This window comes from Macadamia integrifolia, unplaced genomic scaffold (genome assembly GCF_013358625.1).
Source record: "Macadamia integrifolia cultivar HAES 741 unplaced genomic scaffold, SCU_Mint_v3 scaffold561, whole genome shotgun sequence".
In the NCBI taxonomy this organism is placed as follows: Eukaryota; Viridiplantae; Streptophyta; class Magnoliopsida; order Proteales; family Proteaceae; genus Macadamia; species Macadamia integrifolia.
Genome location: NW_024870485.1, coordinates 163,715 through 189,364, shown reverse-complemented (window position 1 = coordinate 189,364; position 25,650 = coordinate 163,715). Strand labels below are relative to the sequence as shown.

Below are 25,650 nucleotides of genomic sequence, written 5' to 3'. Positions count from 1 at the left end.
TTATGGGCTATAGAGATACTTGATAATATTTACAATAATAAATGCCTCTTTAAACGAATCTCTGATTCCTGTGCCAATCCTACAAAACTATCTTCAAATTTAGTAGGTAAATGACTTAGGGCCTGCACGATAATCATTCTATTTCTTTATTTCTCAATTTTTTTGTTCTTTATCTCCGCTACCACCACCACATCCTACTACACTGCCACCACCACCTCTATCGCCATACCACTACCGCCATACCACTACCACCGCATATGTCAAAATTTTGGGTATTGAATGACATTTTATAAATTTATATAAGTTCCATACTCCAAAATTAATATGCACTTAACAATCACATTTTTGTTTTCTAGCTTAGAAATAGAATTTACTAAATGTTATCAAATGTGTTTTTTTGCCCACCAATGTGGCCCAGGAAAAATCAATTCTGAATAGAAATTTAGCCCAAAAATAGAATGGTTATCATGCAGACCATTAGTTTCGTACTCCAAGCTTAAGAAGATTATTTGGAAAAAAAAAAAAAAAAAAAAATGGAGCCAAACGGTAGCAAATCTTCAACATCCTTTCTTATGGATCATTACCTGGATTGTGTGAGACATGAGGTTAATGTGGGACATATTTGGGAAATTAAGATTCGTTTTGACTAGCTAGGAATTCCCTTATGGTAGATCTTCTTATAGATGGTGATGCCGAAGGTGAGAGTCCTGTCATAGTTGGATCTCTTTCTGCCTAGTGCTATCAAATGTTAGTCTTTTTGTTGATGGCAATGCCGAATGTGAAAACCCTATCATAATTGGTTTTCATGTATTTTTATATCCCACTTGGTTATGCATACCTATATGTTATTCTTGTACTATTTTTTCATATTGGGAGACGGTTCTCGGAGCTAGCAAGTTATCCGACGCACTTTCACATTGATTGTTTTAATCATTATTTTTCTTTTAAAGAAAATGTAATAGTCCATGTGAGGGGTGTAGCATGCGGCTTAGGCTCCAACAGCCTTTTCCCTTTTATTTTTAATATAAGTGAAGGCATGATTAAAAAAGCTTATATGGTAAGAAGTACTTCGTATAAGAATTACAATGTGTTTTTAGTGAATTATTAAACGAGTTTGAAAATCTTTCTTCAAAATTTCTTTCCCTCAAGAAGTAGAAGTATATCTCAATGCTATCAAATGAGAGTGATACTCTCAAATTTGACTCTCAGTGAGTTCAAAAATTGATAGCTCAGTTTCTTCCCTGGAACCTATTGAAAAAAAAAAAAAATCTACTTTGTCAAATGTTATTGATTCTCTAACTAAAGTCAGTGAGAACTTGAACCTATTTTTTTGGTGAAAAAACCTTGAACTTGAAAGTAGATGAATTCTTAACCTCCCCCCCCCCCCCCCCACCCAAAAAAAAAAAATGAATTGAGTGCATTTCTTAAAATATTTATTAGCGGACCTCGAGCAAAGTGGCCAGAATGGCAATGTTAATAAATAGACTAAGAATTCATTTAGAAAGTTATCTCATATTTCAGCACCCTTATTTTCATGTGTTATATGTTACTGAGTGGTTGAAAGGGGAAAGACCCAAATTAAAATAGATAACAAAGAACACACAATGTATATATATGTACTAAGTGATCAAGTACCATTATTATTATTATTATTATTATTTTTTGCGGAGGGTTAAAAATAGTTCTATTTAGATAACATAAATGAATTACACAAGGCTAGAAGCCAAAGAGTGGAATTCAGCCACACTGTCTTACATGCCTCATTCGTCTTAGTAGAAAAAGAAAAAGGAAAAAAGAAGGTTTCCTTGAGGTTCAACTTTAAACTCTCGGAGAATCAACTTGAACCCAATCTTTTCAATCTTCACCACAACCATCTATTCTACCATATTTTGTTCCTTCATCTAGACCGTATGAGAACTTTAATGATTCTCACATGAATGTTGGTGATCCAAACCTCATTCCTTTACTTATCCAGAAACCAAGTAACCCTTTCCCTATTGACATGCTAAAAGCAGTCCATAACCAGCAGCGACAACTCCACCACCAGCCTAAACCTCGAACAGGTCAACAACAAGCATATGCTTCTAGTCCTCCACCTCAACTTACACATACAAATATTACCATAACCCAACCTACTATATCTTTCCCTTTACCCACAACAGGTACCCCAAATTTATCCAATATGTTCCACCAGTAACTCAACCTCCACCCACCTGCAGCTCTTATAGAAAATCCCAACCAAATTACCTCTTACTTAAGAGCCCCAATCCAAAACCTATCTTCAAATCCAGCGTGCCAAGCCATACCCCTTTCCTCCAGTGATGCCTCAGATTCAAAAAACTCTGATATCCTTCAGTTGTACTTCATGGTTACTGCTAGGGGTGTCAATATCTAAACCGGACCGGTTAAACCGGACCGGACCGAACCGATTAAGCCCGATCCAAACCGAACCGGTGGCTTATCGGGCCGGTTTCGGTTTGTATTTAAAATTGAATCCGGTCTCGGTTCGGTTCGGTTCGGGTTAGACCATTGGGCCACCGGAAACACCGGAAATATGCACCGAAACCGGAACCGATCCAAACCGGCCCGATATAAAACCGGACTTAAAAGTTAAAACTCATTAATCTAACTGGGCCAACTCTCAAGTGGGAGAAGCCCAAGGCCCCAAGTGTCCAACTGGACCAACAGTAGCCCAAGTGCCCAAGCCCAACATTTATCAACTATTCAAGTTCAACCTGTCAAAACCCAAGTGCCCAAGCCCAACTGCCCAAGCGCCCAAGCCCAAGTGCCCAAGCTAATGGTCCATACCGGTTTAAAAAACCGATCCAAACCGAAATGAACCTGATAAATCCAAACCGGTACAACCCGAACCCAAACCGCACCGAAGCCGACACCGGACCGAAACCGATAATTCCTTAATGGGGCGGTTTCGGTTAGTTCCAAAGTCACACCGAAACCGGTGGAACCGGACCGAAACCGCACCAACCCGGACCGTTGACACCCCTAGTTACTGCAAATACTACAGAACCTATAGTTGAGTTCAACAACGATGAAATGGAATCCATGGCCACAATAACTTAGACAACTAACCTGTTCATTATGGTAGCCCCTTTCAGAATCAAGAACCCAAACATTTCTTCACCTTTGATGATATTCCTGTCTCCAAATGTCCAGATAAGATATATGAATTCCATGCTTAGCTCACAATAGAACTCCTCTAGGAAGGTGCTACAACCAATTTTGTCATCTCCAAGTTCTTATCAAAACTCAAGGAAGGTTACGCTCTCTTAGTGAATACATGCAACTCTAGTTAATACTGTTAGGATTAGTTGAAGTATTCATTGTCACTTTTCACAATCAATTTCTTAGTCCTCCCCAAGATTTCAAAGAAAAAGCTAAAGAAGAATTCATGCAAATGAAATGCTGCTCTTTCCAAAAAAAGATCTCGATAAGCATTTTGACAGAATGCCGTCGATTGATGATGTTACGCTTAAGAGAGTTTTTCTCAGATCAGTTCCTGAACTTCTTAGTGATGAAGCCTCAAAGCTTTGTGAATAACAAGGCAAACGTCTATCCTTTGCAGAAATTCATCAAAAATCTTACTGTTCTCAATAAGCCCTACAACCAGAAGAAATTTCTTCAAGAATGAGATAAACTTTCTTTTAAGCCCAAAAATGTTTATGAGAAGACCTATTTGAAGATCTAATGTAAAGATCACAAATCTTGTGACTATTCTACAAAGAAGAAATGGCCCCAAAGGAAAGCAACTATTCGAGAATCTATTCTCCTACAAGAAAGCCCTTCAGGTAGAAGCCTCCCTTCAAGAAATGATGGAAGTATTTACATAAAAAAGAAATTATGCGGCAAGAACAGTGACAAGTCCTATGTTTATGGTAAAAATGCCATTTTGCTAAAAATTGCCCAACCTAGAAGAAGGAAGAAAAGCTCATACATATGCTCTTCTAATTCTAAGATCCATATGATGTCTGCCTTGATAAAGACATCGGGTTTGTTTACTCTACATGATGAACTTGCATAAGACACATTCTTTGCTATTGAAGTTCTTCCAAAAAACTACAAGATTCCTCCTTCATTTTCAGTTACTCCGATGGGTAGATTGGTTCACTAAGTGGTCATTCAAAGTCAAGCACATTATAGGTAGTAAAAATATTTTGGTAAATTTCCTCATCTAGTCCAACCTCTTTTCTCATCAACCTCCTTCTCTAGAAATATTCCTTAACGTGTTAATCAAAACTATCATCTCTTTCAGCCATAACACATTTCAACAACTCCTTCTCGTTCTTGTGTACAAATGTGGACTTCAATATGATTGTGTCAAATACCACCCTGACTACCCACATCTTACCCTCTTTACCATAGATAAGTTCTGTCTATACCAGTACCATGTCAATCATATATATAAACACCAAGTTCCAATCTGATAAGCAATGGTTAGACCTCTACAATTTTATCTAGATAATACTAAATGTATCATCATTCTCTTCCATAGACCCCTTTCCACCAATCAACCACATACAAAAACCTTGGTTCCAATACTTATCCGATATCATACCCATTTTCAAGTCCTTTTCACTTTTGACCAAGTTTCCTATAAATTTCGAAGCCTAAACTCAAGAAATTGATGCCATTTCATGCACACTGTGTGCACTCATAATGATGTTGACTATCACTCAATCCTAGCAATAATAATACATTCTACTAGGATAGCATGAGACCTACCCACAATCTCCTATCATTTACTCATCATTCACATTCAACAACAATGCCTAGAGTTTCTAGAGAATTGGACGACAGAAGAAATGGCAAGAATCCACGTGGCATCCTCATCTGATTATTTTAGAGGGTCCTAGATAAATATATGTTTACTTTATTAAAAGTTATGGTTTTGTAAGAATATAAAATCTAGAATTCTCTAAAAATATGGATTTGTAATAGTTTGAAGTCCATTTGTAAGTCTATAAAAGGGCATCCCCCTTTCATTGTGAGCGAAAATTGTGCCTACTAAAACTCAAGTATCACAGTTGGTATCAGAGCTATCTAGTGGATGGGCAAAACCAGAACAATCTCCCTAGTAATAATACTGATAAGGTAGCAAACATAACATAATGGAGAAAAGAAATGTCCATTACTCTTGTAACAGACTTACAAGCAAATGACATTTACTTTTGTAACTATAGAAACTTGTAACTACCAAGCAAATGGCATTAACTTTTGTAATTGCCAAGTAAATGACATTTACTATTGGTCTTAACTTTTCGTAGTGGCCACTTGAAGTTTGTAATTGATAAGAAAATGGATTTGGCATAGAGAATTTCTGATATTCCTTTCTGTCTCTAATTCTGGCTCTAGCATTGGGTGATTAACAAGTGAAAGTTGTGATCTTAGGTCCATGATGATTAATAGAGTTGAAGGCAAAGAATCGCAACACAAAAGAGAAGAAATATATTTTGAAAGTTTAACTTCCAAAACAAAATTAACGTAAACCTAGATCAAAATTATGGGGAGGAAATGATTGACAGTATTTGTCTACATTTTCTCTATACATTGATCTCTCAACATCTCCGGATGTCATTTCTACGCTAAACTGGTCGGCAGATATCAAACAATGCTTTTAAACCAAGAAATAGAGCCATATAGCCAAATAACCAATAGTAGGTCGATTGTGGCAGTGGCCAGTGGCTTTTTCAGATCTAACATTGATCATTGATTTTGTCCTGGAGTTGGCAATATAGCTCTTAGTTCGATTAGCCTTGTTGTTGCTACTCTGACCAACAATGCCTACTCTCTGATCATTATTGTGTCTGTTGTAATGAAGCCGGTGACATGGCTCTCCCAGATCTGACAATGCTCAATGTACTATTGTTTCTACACTGAAGTTGGTGGCACATTTCAGAGACAACACAAAGGAGAGGGATAATGGAAATCATGGTTTGTGAAGAGTGAATAAATGGATGGAGAGTAACGGCACAAGACAAGGGTGAGGAGAAGAGTGAATTGGAGAAGAGAAGTGGACAAAAGAGTATCACGCCACAAGGGTGAAGAAGATTACATCTTCATATAGCTACACAAAAAGAGTAGATTGATCTGGATTTGGCCTAGGTGCAAGTCTCAACACACAGTTTGCCTACTAGTTGCTTAATATTTAAAAAGATTGATGTTAGGACTTCACTTTTAAGTCTTGTATTTCATTTTATTTTGTACAATTAAATAGGAAGACTAGATTAACTAGGTGGACCAAAGTACCTAATACCTTCATTAGTCCTCAACTTGACTCGTACCCTGGTCTTTGATTTGACCAGTCTCTATTGTAGCCCATTACTGAATCATGTATGTTTCATTTGAGTCCTATACTTTAATATAAGTGGTGATTCTACATCATTCCTTATTTCTATAGTGATACAGATGATGTTTTCTGCAAAAAAAAAGATAGAGACGTACGAATGGGCGCTTGGTCCAACGGTAAAGGTACGAATGCTGCAACCTAATGATATGTCGGGTAGACATCCGATACCTTATTATTGTTGTTATAAGCCTGTGGCTGATTTGTAGTGGTGCGTCTAGTTGACAGTTGGCACTTATTATAATTAGCCATAACCCGTCAATCTTTTTGCATGGATCTTCATGCTCGTTCTTGCTTGGAATCTCCATGTAGCCGACCCCATTAAGTTGGGATAAGATTTTGGACATTGTTGTTATTGTTGTGACTTGGTGATCAAGTGGTCGAAACAACCTCTTAACATTCTCAAGGTAAGGCTGCGTAGTTCTCACCTCTTCAGACCTCGCACATGCGGGAACCTCATACCCTGGGTACACCAATTTTAGAGAGGGTGTTTCCTTTTGGGAACTATCCAATGTTCTCACATAGTTACAGCCATCAAAGTCTACACATTTGTAGGTGTCCATTGAGGGATCGGGATCCTTTGTCGCGCGACACCCTATAACAGTGTAACGTGCATTCAACAATCAGAAATGTCTTGGGCTGCATTTGAACAACTTGGATTGTGTGCATGAACATTCCTGATAGTTAGATGTGCGTTACACTTACCGTCGCGCTACAGAGGAGCCTGATCCGTCTTTTGAGTGGTCTCTTTGAAATGTGTTGATCTGGCATCATCTATTGTTTCAAAATAAAGATGAGGTTTGTGCAGTGTGGTTGCAAGTATCGGTCTAGCCGTATTAAATCGGTATTGGCTGAGACCAATCCCTGATCCCTGATCAATCCGGAATGGTTCAGGTGTAAAATAGTAAAAAAATATTACTTTTTATAAAAAGCAGGGGCAAAATCAATCGATACCCACCGATCCGATCCAATCCGGATCAGTATCGATATCGATTGTGCAGACTGTAGATAGACTTCTCGATCTGTGGGAACTATGAACAAGAGGAAGTGGTCTGGTCCATTGTTAGCAAAAACACGAAAGGAAAAAAAATACAAAAATAGACGGTACGGGTTTTAAACAGTAAAAAATTTCAAACGATACAGTCAAAAAAATAGAGAATGGAAAAAACGAAAAATGGATGGTACGAGTTTTAAACGTGTAGATTTCAAACAAACGGAACAAAAAAACGGTTATATACTCGTATAAATTAAGGAATTATTACATGATGAATATCTGCATCTAATATTCAAAATAACTACAATATCTAACACTAATGCATATATATCTCATGTCTCATTATAAGTTTTATGGCATATAATTGAATATCATCCAACACTAATTCAAAATTCATACACCACATATGTCCAAGTTTTATTGAGCAATGTGGTTTGGTTATGATATTGTTAATTGTTGTCAACATAGTCAAAATATTTTTGGAGCAATTTATGTTCAGTTTGAATTGGGAGTCATCACTTTAGAAATATTTTTTCATAAATGCATCAGTTTGGATCTCAATTTTAAGGTCCATACATTGATATTGAGTCGAATGTGATATTATGAGAAATATAAGCCATTGAGTTAGTTTCAAATCATCGAAAGAATCAAGTCGATCAAAGTTCGGGAGAGAGAAATATGGTCAATTAAGTAGACATTATATTTAACAAGTTAAGTCTTAAAAAACTCAAAAAAAAAAAAAAGGGAAACGTGTTTAAATACGTTTTAAACGTGTTTAGAATGGGAATGCTTGCCATTTAGAGTTTTTCCAAGTATTTTTGGAAAGTATATGGGAAAACGTATTTTAAATAGCAAAAAAAGAAAACGTGTTTTAAACGCATTTTTGCGAACCATGGTCGGGGCATAACGCCTAACGGCAGAGGTCATTTGAAAACCAATACTGAAATTCAAGAAGATATAGAGGTCGATCTCTCAATACCCTTATTTGAGATAGAACCCTAACAGGCGAAAGAAAGTCTTCCAGTGCGGCCCAACTACGATCTCCGACCACTAAACGGAACACCAAATATCCTTTTCAAAAGACTAAACTGCTCCTAGAATTCAAAAACCTGGATACTTGAATCTTTTCATGAAAATTCAGAACAAACTAAAAATAGATCTTTCATCCCCTTTAAATTTTCTTGGTTCTCAATCTCCTTCATGAATGGCGCTCTTTTGCTTAAACCCTTCAAAACCCACCAGAGAAAACTCCAATATTTCCTTCAAATCGACTCCTACACCAGCCAACTCACAAAAGAAAAAGCTCAGACACATTCTCTTACTTCTCTACAATGTGGAACTCTCTTACAGTTATTTACCAACTCCAAATCATACCATAAAGGTAAGCAGCTCCATGCCCACATGATTTCTTCGGGCCTTCTCGTTGAAAACACTTACCTAAATACCAAACTTTCTTCCTTTTATGCAATTTGTGGTAACATGAGTGAAGCCCGTATTATTTTCAATGATATCATATTGAAAAACTCGTTCTCATTGAATTGCATGATTAGGGGATATGCCTGCAATGGTTTCTCTTTGGATTCCCTTGCTCTGTACCGTGAAATGTTGTTTTTTGGTCAAAAGGCAGATAATTTTACATACCCTTTTGTTCTCAAGGCGTGTGGTGATCTGTTGGATGTGGAAATTGGAAGGAAGATCCATTCTGAGATAGTAATTCGTGGGTTGGAATCTGATATCTACGTGGGTAATTCTCTCCTGTCAATGTATTCCAAATGTAGGGACATGGAGGCTGCTAGGAAGATGTTTGATAGAATGCCCATCAGAGACTTAACTTCTTGGAACACAATGATTTCAGGGTACACAAAAAATGGAAACCCCGAAGGGGCTTTATTGATTTTTAGTCTGATGAGTAGATCTGGAGAAAGAGCAGATTGTGCAACATTGGTCACCGTCCTCCCTGCTTGTGCCAATATGAGGGCATGGAAGCTGGGTAGACAAATGCATGGTTATATTATTCGAAATAATTATGGACTTCATATTTCTGTGATTAACTCTCTCATCTATGTATATTGTAATTGCAATTTTATGGTCTATGCAAGATGGTTATTTGAGAAGTATGAGAGAGATACTGTCTCATGGAATTCCATGATTTTGGGTTATGCCAAGAGTGGAGATGCTTTTGAAAGTCTGAGACATTTTAACCAAATGCTCTCAGAAGGTATAGAGCCTGATCAAGTTACTTTCATTGCTGTACTTGGAGCTTGTGATCAAATTACAGCTTTGCAATTTGGCATGTCTGTTCATGCTTTTCTCACTAGAAAAGGATTTTCTGTGCATACAATTGTGGGAACTGCACTTGGAAACTTGTATGCCAAATGCGGGAGATTGGGCTGTTCATGTCAAGTCTTTGAGGAGATGCCTGAGAAAAATTTGATTTCTTGGAGTGCTATGATTGCTGCATATGGACTGCATGGGAAGGGAAGGGAGGCTATAGCTGTTTTTAATCAAATGAAGGCAATGAATATTAGGCCAGATGAGGTTACCTTCACATCAGTTTTGTCAGCATGTAGCCATGCAGGGTTAGTGAATGAGGGATGTGATATTTTCTACAAAATTGCAAAGGAGTACGATATGGAGCGTAAAGTTGAGCATTATTCCTGTATGGTAGATCTCCTCGGCCGAGCAGGGCGTTTAGATGAAGCATATAAGTTGATCAAAACCATGGAAGTAAAACCTACACATGACATCTGGGCTTCACTTCTGTTTGCTTGTCGAGTCCACCACAATGTCAAGCTAGCAGAGATTGCGGCCTTGAATGCTTTTGATTTGAACCCAAAAGCTGTTGTTCCATACATTTCTCTCTCAAACATTTATGCAGTGGAGAAAAGATGGGATGATGTGGAAAGAGTGAGAGCCATTGTGAGATCGAAGGGGCTGAAGAAACAACCAGGATGCAGCTACGTTGAGTTGGAAAAGGTAGTTCATTGTTTTTCAGTTGGCGACAAGTCACACCCACAATCAGAGAGTATATATTCCAAGTTGGAAGACTTACATTGGCAACTCAAAGAGGCTGGTTACACCCCTGATACAAGTTCTGTGTTATATGATGTCAATGAAGAAGTGAAGGAGAAGATGCTTTGGGATCACAGTGAGCGCCTAGCCATTGCTTTTGCTCTTATTAACACGGCTCCTCGGACAGTCATCACGATCACCAAGAACCTACGTATATGTTGTGATTGTCACACTGTGACCAAACTCATTTCCAAGCACTTGGGTCGAGAGATTATCATGAGAGATGCACATCGGTTCCACCACTTTAAAAATGGTATTTGTTCTTGTGGTGATTACTGGTGAGTACTTATTGACCAAAATTTTATTCCAAAGGGACCAAAGAAAAACCAGGATAAAGTTATGTTGAATTGGAAAAGGTAGTTCATTGATTCTAGTTGGATACAAGTCATACAGCGACCACAGCACTCCATGACCTTATACATAAGGAAGGGGGAAGTCTATGTTGACAATATGATTATCAAGTCAAAGACTAGGCAAGGGCATGTGGAAGCTCTCAAAAAGTTTCTAGAAAGGATCAAAGAATATCAATTAAGGCATAGCCCCCAGAAATGCATTTTCAGGCTTTCTCTGGAAACTCCATTTTTGACGATTTTGTGCTTTCTAGATGTGGCTTCAGTTTTTGTATTCTCTCCTTCGTTTTTCACTCGAGTCATAGAGAATATATTCCAAGATGGAAGACATGACTTGGACTCTCAAGGAGATAGGAGACCGCCCTCATGCACAATTGCTTCAACCTCCGAAAAGACAGCTTGACACTCCAAGAAAGGGCAGGCACATGCCCCTGATATAAGTTCTGGCTGTATGATGGAAGAGGTGAAGGAAAAGATGCTCTGGGATCAAATTGAGTGGTTGGCCGTTGCTTTGGCTTTACCAAAGCAGTTCCTGGGACAGGCATCAGGATCACCAGGAATCTATGTATTTTGTGATTGCCACAAAGTGACCAACTCATTTCCAAGCTGCTGGGGCGAAAAATGCCCATTGGATCTACCACTTTGACAGTGGAGTTTACTGTTGCATTGGTTAGTAACTTGCTGGGGAGTAATTATATCACCAAAGTATTGTTGCAAAAAGAGGTAGTGGAGTTTACTGTTGCATTGGTAAGTTTTTTCCATTCATTTTTGTAATCATGAAAAAGCTCCATTTTCATACTCATATCTATGCCCATACTTGTTATGGATGAAAATATAAAACAAGGAAGAATGATTTTGATTATTGTAGAATTGAGCAACAATGTGAAGGAGCATATAAGGTCGTAAATTAGTTCTATATTTATTACCTATTCTAGGAGTACTTTGTGCCTTTCTCTTTGATGAAAGGAGTGCCTTTAAATCTTTGTATTTTTATGTTCCTGTAATCGCTTTAATTCTCACTGAAGAGGAAAGAGTGCTAGAAATGCTGATTGAAGTTTGGAAACATCACCAGAAGAACTCAACAAAGCTCAGAGAAATTAATGTATGCTATTCAATAGGTAACCAGAAACTTAATATTGACTAGCATGAACAGATACATGGTGCCTGGAAGAGCCTTGCCTAATTACAATAAAAGGAGCTGGGACCACCCTTCTGTGTAATTTGTGCTTAATTCGCTCAACTTTGAAGGTGAATCTCTTCACATCCAATTATCCCTAGCGAAAAAGTTGTTTGAAAGAACTTCCTTATGTTAGAAAGTGAGAGAGTTATGCAAGGGCATCCTGTATTGCTGTATAGGGCATTCCAAGTCATTTTGGTGGAAGGATGCTGGATTCAATGCAGATTTTGACATCCCTTCATACTGTCATGTCTACTCTCATTACATTTTGGATATCAATCATAGTCTTTAAAGAGTGCTCATAGGTAAGCCCCATGGAGACTTGAGCTGATGACCTCTTCTTGATTGTCAAGTGTTGGAACTTTGCCTACCAAGGTACCCTTGGGGTAAATAATTAGAAATTGTATAGCATCTGTGGTTAGCATATATATATCAATGTTACTTTCAGACAACAACATTTTCCCAGCAAACAGTCTTCTTTAACTCTTACTTTCGCTTATGATTTCACTTCAGATTCTGTCTCATCGCCTGCTGCCCACCACAGTCAACAAGACATTATTTTCATGACGATGGAGCAAGTCTTGAGAGACATTTGCCGAGATCATCAAGGTGATTTTATATGCTGTTTTACCAAAATATATCAAATGAATTGGCCATTCCTACGCAGTAATTGCAGAAGCCCTAGCAGTGAAACATGCTCTCATCATGGCTGCAAATTTTTTATTTCATAATCCACACATTTGAGTAGCAAATTTTGCAGCTAATTCTCCAGCCTCGGCTGGAGCTGTTGCCCAGTGATCTATTACTAAATTCCTATTCCACCTTAAAAATAAAAAATAAAACCTTGTCATCACAGGACCCATAGATCTCTTGGGCAATGCTCTCTCTCTCTCTCTCTCTAGAATAAGCAAGCATTACTCAAGATGATAACAGGAACTACCACAAACTTGACCATTAAACCCCACAAAGGACAAAGGGAAAAGGACAGGTATGCTAGCGTAGTACCTAGGAATTAGGAATGCTAGCGGCGTTTTGACCATAGGATTTGATCAACATGAATTGAACTGTTGGATGGAGAGAAGATAAACAAATTTTCAATGCACGGTTGCAACACCTTTACTCTCTCTCTCTCTCTCTCCTCGTCGGAAAAAATCATTCATTCACCGAATCTAGCTAGAGAAAGCAAAGTAGTTGGCACCGCCGCTGTTGTCGACGGCAGCGGTACTATCTGGTAAACGACAGCAACTGCGGTTGCGGCGGAAGCGACGGCGGCGATAACAGCGACGGCAGTGGTACTATTTCGTGATTTTGATCGACGCTGTTGGGCAACGGCAACAGTACCAGCAACTACGGCTGCGGTGGAAGTGATGGCGGCAATAACAGCGACGATAGCGGTACAATTTTGTGATTCTGATCGGCGTTGCTGGGCAACGGCAACGATACTATTTCGTGATTTCGATCGGCACCACTGGGCAACGACAGCTCCCACATCAAGTCTGTCGACGTCAGCGGCATCTCTCCCTGCTTTTCTGCATCTTCCCTGCTTTACTATTTCGTGATTCTGATCGACACTGCTGGGCAACGATAGCTCCCACATCAAGTCCGTCGACGGCAGCGGCATCTCTCCCTACTTTTCTGCATCTTCCCCGCTTTTCTCTCTGCCTGCTTTATCCGTGATCCAAAAGAAAATTGTCGCTGATGTACTCTCTACAAATCAATAGAAGAAAGAAAAAAAAAATTGTCGCTGATGTTCTCTGAAAATCGATAGAAAGGGCTGCTGCCGCAGTTGTTGTTGATGTTCAAGCTACACTTTGCAAATCGATAAAAGAAAGGGAAAAAAAAACTCAACTTCGCTTTCTCCGACTGGTTCCAATAAACTTTTTTCCGGCGAGAAGAGAGAGAAAGAGAGAGTAAAGGTGTTGCAACAGAAAATTGAAAAATTGTATATCTTCTCTCCATCCAACGGTTCAATTCATGTTGATCAAATCCTATGATCAAAATACCGTAGCATTCCTAATTCCTAAGTACTATGCTAGCATACCTATCCCTCTCCGTTAAACAAATTATAAAATCGATTTTGAAATCCAACTAAAGAATCAAGACTGTATGATTATATAATGTAGTGCATAATCATATACCAATCCCACTCGATGATGGGAAACTAACATCCCTCGACATCAACCAAATTATGCAGCAGCAGCAATAGCAACACTTACCAGGACCACCACTATTCTACGCTCACACTAATTCCTTTTTCTCACAATACCAATTGAAAGCCAACTCCATTATAGCATAGCAGGCTTTAAGTCTGCACTAGCCAGAGTTCAGTCGGTCCACCTTTGAACCCAACCTTGCACTCTCTTGCATTACATTTTACGTATGTAACTTTAACAAATATCATTTAAATCTTTAAATCAAACACTTTAACAAATAACTTTACCAAAGCCATTGACTCAATGGAAAATCTTTAAATCTTCTATCTTGAGAACCAAAGATCAAGCAATGGTACCGTAAAGCCAAGAGCCAACAACAAAAAATATCATTTCACTTCCTAAACAAGTGTAATGATACCAAACAATTAAGCAACATCAGCAAATTATCATTGAAGTGCTAGTCTTCTAGGGTATGAGAATCATTTAAGAATGAGGTACAATTTCATATTGAATTTTTATAGCAAACCGGTGGCAGTGCCCTCCTTCCAAAAGAGGTAATGTACCCCCCTACTCTACTATTTAGGAAGAAACACCATAGAGCACACACTGGTGATCTTATTCTGGAAGAAAAAAATTATAGTTTCATATCCGTCTCTGCAACAAGACACCCTTTAATTGCCGCAAAATGAATGGAACTAGCTCTCCTAGACACACATCAGGATGCTGTGGATTGCTTGAGATATGCAATGAGATCAGCACGTTCCTGTGGCTTCTTCAGTCCAGGGAAAACCATCTTTGTGCCCGGGATGTACTGCAAGAAAAATAATTTGTCAATGAAAATAAAGAACATGGACAAGATGCATGAATGCCCAAATGAAATGATCAATTTATCTTCTGTCCAGTCAAAATTAACATTCAAGAAATCGAACACACCATCCTCTTGATGTCCAAGGCCTCAAGGTGAAAAGCAAACTTTTCACATGACACTGATAGAACTACATTTGACATTGGCTTTGATTGCTTTCATGGTCATGTAGGATTCTACATGCATGTTTAGTGATCTAGGCAACTCAATGAACCAAAATAAAAGCTCAAACTCAGAAAAAACAATAGACCAAATATTGCCAGAGAGCTTTTCAAACACTAATCAGGTTGCAAGGATTAAAGTATCAGTATCGATCGCTGTATCGGTCGGCCAAAATTAAGATATATATCGAAAGGTATAGTATCGTATCGTATCGGAGATACACTAAGATACGTTAAAGATACACACATAAATGGATAGAAGACATTTTTTTTAAACACTTTTGCATAAAAAATTTGTTAAAAATAACTATTGATAGCATGTATTATGCATAAACACTAAATTGAGGATATCACACTAAGAATTCAAGGTTTGTAGTTGTCCCATAAATGTAAAATCCTTGTTCCCAACCTTGATTTCCACTTTAGTTAGAGAGAAATATGGCTGACAGCAGCTTCGGAACAAAAATCCTTAAAAAAATCTTGTTTTTCTGAAAAATTACCCATCTTGGCCATTAAATGACCATAAAGCATTGCATTGGTACATACCGATACATACCGATACGTATATTTCACCTCAATTTTATATTTTTCATAGAGTCATATCGGTGCATATCGTATTGTATCGATGTGTATCGGTGATGTATTGATGCATATCGGTATGTATCGTAAGATATATATCGATACGAAAGAATTTTAAAAATTTCATGTATCGTATCGGTGTATATCGTGTCGGTCAACTAAATTTAAGATACGTATCGGAGGGTATCATATCGGTATCAGAGATACTTTAAACCATGGGTTTGACACACAAACTCAGAGACCATTAGCGAAACAAACCTTTATCAGATACTAAATCAGTTGACTGAGCAAGCCAAACCTTCCAATATCCTATTCCCCACCCCCTAGTTTCATCTAACCTTCCAGAAAACACTGACCAGAGACCTAGAGTTGTCTTTCTTTGAGGAATATAGACATTTAACCAACGTATAGATAAAATGTCTGAATTCACTCAATTTTTTTTTTTTTTTTTTGGGGGTGTGGGTGGGGGTGTGGGGGTGGTGGTAATTCTCAGATATTATTGTGCAACTGCATTACCAGAGGGCAATGTCATATATGCTAGTTATTAGCAAATAGCAATGTTTCCAGAAACGCCCAGCAATATAATTTTCAGTGTTCCAACGTCCAGGTAAGTTGCCAAACCAGCCTATCCTAACACTTGGAATACCAAGGAAAACTGTATATTCAGATGTACATAAATAAGAAATCTCAGGAAGCATGATTCTAACTTAAGATGAAACTCAATTCAACAGATTCCGAGAAAAAAAAAAAAACTTATTCTGGTGAACCAATATCATTCCACTAAATTTTGGGGGGTAAAAGAACGCCACTCTGGTCGTGCATCCCCTACACCAGTGCAGGGGCCAATGAGGGGTGCACCTGGGCGTCAACAAGGGGTGAGGTCTTTCTGTTTCACAGGGGCAAGGGTGCCATTTCCCCCTCCCCCCAACCCTTTCTTTGTGTCTAGGCGCAGGGGCCATGTGACCAGGAAGCATTCTTTAAACCCATTTTTTTGTACCAATCCAGTTTAACCACCACAACAATGCAATAAACATTTTTGTACACCAAAACATTTTTTCGTAAAATATTAATATATTGTACTAATTTGTATCTGACAAATTTCTCATACAAATTAGTCAGCAGAAACATACTAATTTATAAGATACACCTTGTGACTCCAATTTATTTTCCAAAATTTACTAATTTGTGGAGGTGTTACATACTCTGCTAAAGAAGACAGCTAATAAATTTGCTATTCACAAACATTTTGTGTTCTTAACAGATTATTGTAAGATAAAATGTATGACATACTTCTCAAAACTCAGATGAGGGCATGACAGAACATTATCGTTGGCTACCTCAGTTTACTACCCCACTTGAGGATGAGATTGAAGACATCATTGACGACAGATACACACTGACATGGAATGGCGGTGGCAATCATTCATTTATTGTCAAATAGAGAGGACGTCTGAAGACTGATTGCCAAGGTTCTAAAACTCGGGATCGGTCTCGGGATCAGTTATGTAAGGTAGGTTCACCCTAAGGCAAAAAACCCCCAATAATACAACTCCAAACCAAAATCAGATCTGGCATAGAACAAATAACCCAAATAGAGCAACACTAGGTCCTGAACAGGGCTTAAATAGACTCACAGATTAGAGGAATTTAGAATTCTCACACCTGATCAAATGTGGTCGAGGGTAGACCTAAATAACTCCCAAAGTAATTCCCCAACAGGGCTGCAACGGTGCAGCAAAGAGCACAGACACCCCTAGCTGAAATAGGGTTTCAGCAGAGAAACAGAACACCTGGAGTTGGCTTTTGGCTGGGCAGAAGAGGCTGAAAACCTGGTCTAATGCCCCCCTTGGTGTGGCCTACAAACCCTCCAAAGGGTTTCCTAATCAGGTGGCTGGTTAGGGAAATATGGAGAAAAATACATGGAAGCTGAAAAACCCTGACACCTGGCTGTGATCAATCTCCCCCCTTTGGCTGTTTTCAAGGCTGATCAATGGGTGTGTTGCAGGTCTTCTAAAGTCTTCAAGTAACACTTGAATCACTCTCACAAATACAAACAAAGAAGAAAATAAAAGAAAGCAAACAAAGAATGAATGGTAGTTTGAGAAGGGTGGGAGAATAATGGTGGAATGGGTATGTCACCCCTCAGGTTTTGGATATCACACCCCTCAATGGGTTAGGCATCTTACCTCTCAATAGAGGCTGTTAAGCCAAGAGTTTGCACTAAAAAAATTCCATTAATCAAAACTATTACAACCAATGGGTGCCTTTTATAGGCTTACAAAGCTGAAAGCTGAAAGCTAAATAGGAAACCAAAAGTTCTAAACAAACTTCCTAACTTGAACTCTAACTTGTTACCCAAGTAAAAGTAATTTAGAAACTAAAACTGAAGTCAAAAGGAAAACTAGCCTAGTTACAAATAGGAAACTAATTGACTAAGAAAATAGGAAACTAACTCCTATGCTAGCTGGCCAATTCGATGGCTACTGGAGCTTCCTTCTCAATGTAGCAAAAATAAGAATGTTGAGCTAGATGAGTGGTAAAACTAGGAAAAATAAAGTATGATCATAATAGAGCTGATTTGGGAGTAGCTCTGATATATGATAAGCTATGAGAAAGTTGTTTCAGGTGGCATGGCCTTTGATGCAGATAAGTCACTTAATGAACTTATTTTATTGTAAATAAGCCTTAGGTGGAGTTATGTATGTGTTGGGCCTTTGATCCCATGGGTTTTCTTTATAATGAGACACTTTAATGGACCTAAAATATGGGCAGAAAGTAAGAAAACGAGATTTAATTAGTTTAGTTAGAATCATGTTTTGAGTCTATTTCCTTTGTTATTTCAGTTTGAGTCAGTTTAGGTTTCCCTATTAGTGAATGACTAGTTAGTAACCTACTCCATGTTAGAGTTTTAGTCTAGTCCTATTTGGAATCCAACTCCTAGTTAGGTTATAACTGCTAGTCTGCCCTCTTTATATAGAGGAGCTAATGTATTCTAATTAGACAGATTTGAAGAATGATGAATTAAGTTGACGTTTGAGAGCCTTCGGACTGTGAGTGATTCTTCCCCACCCCTTTCTTTATGCGATTTCTCTCCCTCCCTGGTTGGATTTTTGCAATATCTAATTGTGTGATCCCATCCTCCCCATGCTATTCTGATTTCCCCTCTCTTCCCTAAGACCCTCCCATCAGCCTTGTCCAATGGAGGCCTTTGAATGCTCTAGCACAGAGGAGTGAACTGATTCAAATTGAAGGAACTAAAAGAGTTGGGTGAAAACCTAATATGACCTTAGGAGAAGTGGTGAAGAAAGACATGCATAGCTTATGTCTAGTATCAACTATCAAGTATGAATCAAGTATGACATCGAATAGAGATGATTTGAATGAAAGGATCCATTCAGCCTACCACATTTAATTGGGATAAGGCTAAGTTGCTATTGTTATTGTTGTATAAAGCCCTTCTCAAACTATTGGTATATTGACTTGTATTAATGAGAAAAGGGGTCATAAATCATACCAAACGCCTTTATTTAACATAAATTTAAAGTTTTAAACTATACCAGAGAGAGAGAGAGAGAGAGAGAGAGAGAGAGAGAGTCACGACAAACAATTCTCAGGTTTGAACATTCAAACTCAATGAGAACCTTCTATAACAATTAATAATACCAAAACTACAAACTGAATTGAAAGTATAAAGTATAAACCGCATGCACATTTATGGGCCATATGTAAGGGGTCACACATATTTGAATCCCTAATCATACTGAATAAACTTTTTAACATATAAACTAAAAAAAAAAATCTGCTAATCAAATCCGACTTGCAAAGGGAAGGAGACCAACTTACAAACCGATGCAGATTCTTCACCAAGGGCTTGTTTTATTAGGAATAAGCCTAGGGCAGGGTTGTATATGTATTGGGCCTTCAGTCCATGTGGTTTTGAGTGGGACCACTTTTATGGGTCTAAATTAGGGGTATTAAGGTTGCATACTGGATTAACTGATTTGTTTCTTTTTACATTAGTTTCCTTTTTAGTTGGTTCAAATTTAAGTTATATTTTCTTTCTTAAGAGTCGAGTTATTAGTTGAGTCAAGTCATTAGTTCTTAGTTTCCTTTCTGAAAATTTCATTTTTCAATTTTTAGAAACTATTGTATTAAGAGAATATTTGGTTTCCTTTTTTGGAACCTGATGTTAGTATGTACTTCCCTTCCCCATTATCACTATCAATATAACACAAGGCTCCATAGCAGCCAACGATTTGAAGAAAAACAATAGTTGTAGCTGCTGCTGCCTTCTCCATGGAGATTTGTCTTGTGTTTGATCAAGGATAATGGACCTAGTGTTTGATCCAGTTGACTCTCTACGGTGTGAAGCCTGAGAGGTCCTCTTCTTTAGTTTATCTTCTTCTCTCAATCAATCAAGGATCTACTACTGCTGCAACCATCTACAGGTATTTGATTCCATCTTCTTCCATAGTAATGCCCAGGGAATCATCTTAGTTTCCTATTTGTTCCCCTGCTGCCTGAAACACTTTCAGCCATCCTATGTGGCTGAAAATTGGATCAAACCTCCCTCCCACCTAGTCCTACCTTTGATCCAAACCTGATCCAATTGTGATCAACCAACTGGGAGATATCTAATTTTTTCTTCTAGTGATCTATTCCGCCCAGATTTGAGATCGATGGACTTGCCTTGATTTCTGTTGGTTTCTTTGGGTGTTAGATCATATTATCATTTGGGTTTAGGCCTCTTACAGTCCCTGTTAAGGCCATATCAGCTATTGTTAGTTATGTTCACAGACTCTTAAGAGGTCTGTAATCGGTAGGCTGTTACGGACTTGGTTTCCATTTTTAATCCTGAGTTGCTTTGTGTTGCTGTTCTACTTTGGATATTGGTTGTTCTTTAAGAGTATCCTACAACATTGGAATCAGGCATGACTTGTCAACCTAATTCTACATTATGTCCACTTTCAATGAGATGTAGCAAAAAATTGAGGAGGGGACTGAAATTCCTTTATATTCTGTCAGACCTTATAATTTGCTAAATATAGTAAAGGAGTAACTAAATCCTATAAATCAAAGCATTACAATAAGGACACTCCCGAATTAATAAGATTCCTAACCTGGCCAGTGAAAAAGTTCAGAGCTTAGCAGATTACTACTTTGGTCCCAACTAGGCATTTTATTGGAAAACCCAAAAATAAAAGACAGGTAAGGCCCACTACCCGACTACCAAATTTTGAGTGTTAAATTTGCTTCTATATGATCCATATGGCCACCCCATGGAGAAAAGTCTGGCGCAACCGCCTTCCCATTTAATAATAATAGAACTCCTCAAGGGACACACTTTTGGAACTTAGGAAAAGAGCATAGCAGCTAATGAACTGAAAGGATAATCTCACGACACTGACTGCAATACTGACTACCAATAGCAAACCCATACAATAGCCCGAACTTGAGAGGCTTTTATGTGTCACACACTTCACCTTACCATGACTGTGTCAAGGACAGCAGTACGTGCAAGACGTCATACAGTAATCCAAGAACACCAACTGATTTAAAGCAACATCAATATAGAAGATGAGGGTATATCTATACCTTCTTAGGGTTAAGCAAGTAGTCATAAAGCGCCTTCTCTTCCCAAATCACAGCCATGTTCTTGTTAGCAGTAGAGTACGAGTACCCAGCAGTTGTCCCAGACTGTCTTCCAAACAGGCCATTCAAATTGGGTCCTGCACATGTCCATGATTTATTCATGACATACCGAAAACCGAAAGGCAAATAAAAAAGCAGTAGAAGTGTGATTGTAAAGATCTACAAAAACTAATAATCCAGAGCAGAAGACCCAAGTAAACTGCAAAAAAAAATTGTCCCTTGAAATCAATGGAAAAAAAAAAAAACAGGTAAATGCATTATTTCCAAACATAACATGTACAGATGACCTACATGGAAGGGCTAGACAACTCATAGTTTCTTCAACAAGATACTTCATATAGAGACCATTGACCTCCCACCATCAAGCACCACATTTTTAATTAATGGATACTTAGGTCTAAAAAGGACAACCATTGCACGACGCTCCCGCCATGGCAGGGTCTGGGGATGGTCAATAATATATGCACCATTACCCCGCTTCGCGAAGAAGCTGTTTCCCAACTCGAACCCACAACCAATAGTAGTTCCTTATTACTACCAACCTTCCCAGATTTGAATTTGTTTCATCGAGTAGGAACCATATCAGGAACTTACAAAAAGATCCATATCGCCATTTTGCACAATATTATTCAACTCATGCATTGATCATGGAGTCAATCAACCTTTCTGGTACTTCTTCTAGGCTCAGAAAGGTTTCCTATTGAATCACTGAACATAAAAATTCACAAGCACAGATTTAGCATGGAAATTGAGTTGTAACAATCACCCAACAAGCCTAGTTCTCTAGCCTAAGACTGTAATCCATCCCAACCAATATGAAGCTTAAAAAAATCTCCCATCTAAGTTGACAATTCCACATGTAAAATTTACTCGAGTAAGCAGATGAGTTCAAAACCAAAATCGATGTTTATACACATTCAGCTGAGGGCAAAGAATACCAATAGAAATCCAATATGACATTTATAAGCTCAACAGCACCTTGTGAACAAGATGGCAAGAAATCTATCAATTGCCAGAAAATATTCTTATATAACATAACAGATGCAGGACATAAAATAAATGTTAAATAACATTCTCAAATCTCAAAGTAACAACAATATTTTCAATCCTCAGAAATTTGATAAATACACAACTCAAAATTATGTTTGGGACCAAATCCACAAGGCAACCAAACAGATGATCCGGCCAACTAAACAATGATATGCAGACAAACAAAATCTTGTCAACCAGACCAGATAAAAATTAATCCAATCCCTTTTCTCGATAGAGAAACAGAAAATAAAATCATTTTATATAATGCAAAACAAGCGGAAACAAGAAGAAAATAAGTCATTGGAACACCCAACAACATTGAAGAAAAATAGAAAACTGAACCACTAAAACCTAATTTGTGATAAACAGATCAAAATCAAAACACATAGTGACACTAACACCCATATAAGCCAAAGAAGGCCTGCCCAAAAAAAAAAAAAAAAAAAAAAACACAAACTATCTCCTTTACCTACTGTCTACCTGATCCTACGGCCCATAAGATCAAATAGAGAAAACATGGTGGCATCTTCCAAAATACCAAAAGATAAAAAACCCAGAATTTATTAAGTTTAAATAAACGATTTATATTAAAACTTTCTGGACCCAAACACCAATCATTCTACTCCAAACTCGTCAACAGAAACCCCTTGAGACACACCAAAAGAGACCCATTCTTCAACCTTCTAGCCCCAAACCTTTATGAGCAGAAACGAGATCGATTAGAAAACGAAAGTTGGGCTCCTCTTAAAGGGCCGATCTCTCAAGTGGCCCCATTTCCCAAAACTAACTCCCTCGACAGAGAAGAAGCCAGAGAATCAATACCCTTTAACGTGACACGAGTCAAGTCACTCAAAACTGATAGTATTCGCAACTTAACCCCAAACAGGGAGGAAGAAACAGCATAAACAAATAATCATCCAATCACTATAGATCAACAAGATCAGATAAAAAACAACTAAATACAGAAATGATCCCATGGAATTCTAAAGAGATCACACAAGCTATCAGCGTAATGATCCAAACCAGATTCACAGAGATCAAATAAATCTAAAGATTATCGACCATTTTTCCAAGAAATTACAGAAATCTACAAAGAAAATGAGATTATTAAAGAATGAAATCCAACCTTGCTTGTGTCCAGCACCCTTGTCGACCGTGTGGCACTGAGCACACTTAGTCTTGAAAATCTTCTCTCCAACTTTCGCATCCCCAGGTGGAGCTTCCTCAAACGACGCCATTGCTACTCACAAACTTAGAGTTTCCTCTCTTCTTCAAATTTCAATTCCACAGCTCTGAGAACCAGAGATTTCTAGGGTTTTTAATCACCTACGAAAAAGTTTTTTATTTTCGGAATTAACAAAACTGGGTATAAACTTTTTTTTTTTTTTAAGAGAGAATAAACAGTTGTTCTTTTTATATGGTCCTTAGGCGGTGCCACGAATTTCGTGGGTAGAATGACGAAATTAGCCTTCAAATATGCGAGGACTCTTCTAGAAGATGTTTGAATTTGACTTCGGCCCAGCTCCGTTGCCTCAAGCCCTCAACCCTTTTTTTTTTTTTCTGGCAAGGAAGAGGAGCAACGGTTGGTTAAAGGCTTCGAACACGCGTTCTTTACATGTTAGGTTCAGCATGCTTGTACACTGGTTGTATATATGTTAGGTGCACAGCAGCATGCTTGCACTGTTGCACACGCGTTCTCTTTGCTCTTTTATATATATATATATATATATATATAATAATAAAATAATGGCAGAGACACTCCACCTCCCCACCCCCAAATAAAAAAATGTTCGATATTTCAAAAAGGTTACAAAAAAAAAATGAAAAAATGTTAGATAGCTATCGATATATTGTATGCTAGTATCCATATTGTTATTTTTTTCTTTTTTTTTAAATGATCCCTTTACCCCTTGTGTATATTTTATTTGGTTCCCCCATTGATGCTATACATATCTCCTATGGCAAGGGAACCTTATTCGGCTGTCTATCTACCATTTTCTTGCTATACACAATTGGGTGTGAAAATATATCTGTCTGTGTAGATACACAACAGCACGTGGGTTAATGGTAGGGCGGGCGAGGCAGCATAGTCTTTAGCACCCGTTGTGTTAGGCGTAGACACACAATATCGGGTAGCATTCTTTCTTCCATATATATATATATATATATATATGTTTGGGGTGTCAACGGGTCGGTTCGATCAGGTTTGGGTTTGGACTGAATTGGTTTCAGTATGAGAATGCTGAAACTGAAACCAAACCAATAAGAAATTTTCGATTTTGTTTTTGTTGGGTTTGATTTCGGTTTGTCTTTGGTTTTTTAAATCTATTCGTAATCGGGTTGGTTTTGGTCTGGTTTGGATTCAATTTTCGATACAAATGTCTACAAAATTATGCAAAATTTGATTTTTTTTTTTTCTTTTTTTCTTTTTTGACCCAATAAGGCTTAGGTTTGATTTGGTCCGGGCTATGTCTGTTCGGTCTGACCAATTTTATTGATTCGATTTAGGGTTTGGCACCCCTAAATATGTAGGGAAAAAGATTTTTTGTCTAGGAGTGTGGCTTTACACTAGCATGAGACCTAATCAGCACCTCATATTTGATTCAATCCATAGAGAGGTAGGAAAGTCATTTTACAAGGAGGAGGAGAGAGGTAGACACGTAGAGGCTAGCGCAAGAGCTACACTCCTAGACAAAACCATTTCCCCAGTCCCCGCCCAACCCAACCATATGTATTAATAAATATATTATGTTATTGTATAAAATAAATATATTACATTACAAGATTGAATGCAAGATGATTCTATATTTTGAAATGGCCATGGGATTTGTTTCACCTTTTTTCAAGATATCAAGTCCATATGGGATTTGTTTCACCTCTTTTTCAAGATATCGAGTCCATGAAAAAACTATTCCCCAAATGTAATGTTTTGAAACAAGATAGAGACTATATATGCTTAGTTCATAATCTAGCAAATAGAGCTACGAATGAAAAGCTTAGAATAGTTGTAACTGATAATGCGGACTCTTTTCTTATTTAATTCTCCTTAATTTGTTTTCTCTTAAAATATATATATATATATATATATATATTACATTATTACACTAAAATAAAAAGTCATACGTATTTAAATGTCTCTATTGATTGTCTATACCTTTTTTTCATCACATCATTCACGTCAATCTTTATTTTTTTTTCTTTTTTTAATATAAATTATTAGCTTTCAAAGTTTGATAATGAGCAGATTAATGCTC

General features: G+C 37.8%; 2 protein-coding genes across 2 annotated transcripts; one reads left to right on the top strand and one right to left on the bottom strand.

Annotated features, from left to right (window-relative positions):
* The first annotated feature begins 8,283 nt into the window (after positions 1-8,283).
* Positions 8,284-11,842, top strand: LOC122069234 (pentatricopeptide repeat-containing protein At3g12770-like). The gene has a single exon (XM_042633203.1). The coding sequence runs from the start codon at positions 8,556-8,558 to the stop codon at positions 10,707-10,709; it is 2,154 nt and encodes a 717-aa protein (XP_042489137.1). The 5' UTR covers positions 8,284-8,555; the 3' UTR covers positions 10,710-11,842.
* A 2,690-nt stretch (positions 11,843-14,532) lies between these two features.
* On the bottom strand, positions 14,533-23,775 carry LOC122069244 (cytochrome c). Its single transcript, XM_042633215.1, has 3 exons — positions 23,523-23,775; positions 21,308-21,441; positions 14,533-14,918 (listed from the first exon to the last, which is right to left on the bottom strand). The coding sequence occupies exons 1-3, from the start codon at positions 23,632-23,634 to the stop codon at positions 14,823-14,825; spliced, it is 342 nt and encodes a 113-aa protein (XP_042489149.1). The 5' UTR covers positions 23,635-23,775; the 3' UTR covers positions 14,533-14,822.
* Between the last annotated feature and the right edge of the window lie 1,875 nt (positions 23,776-25,650).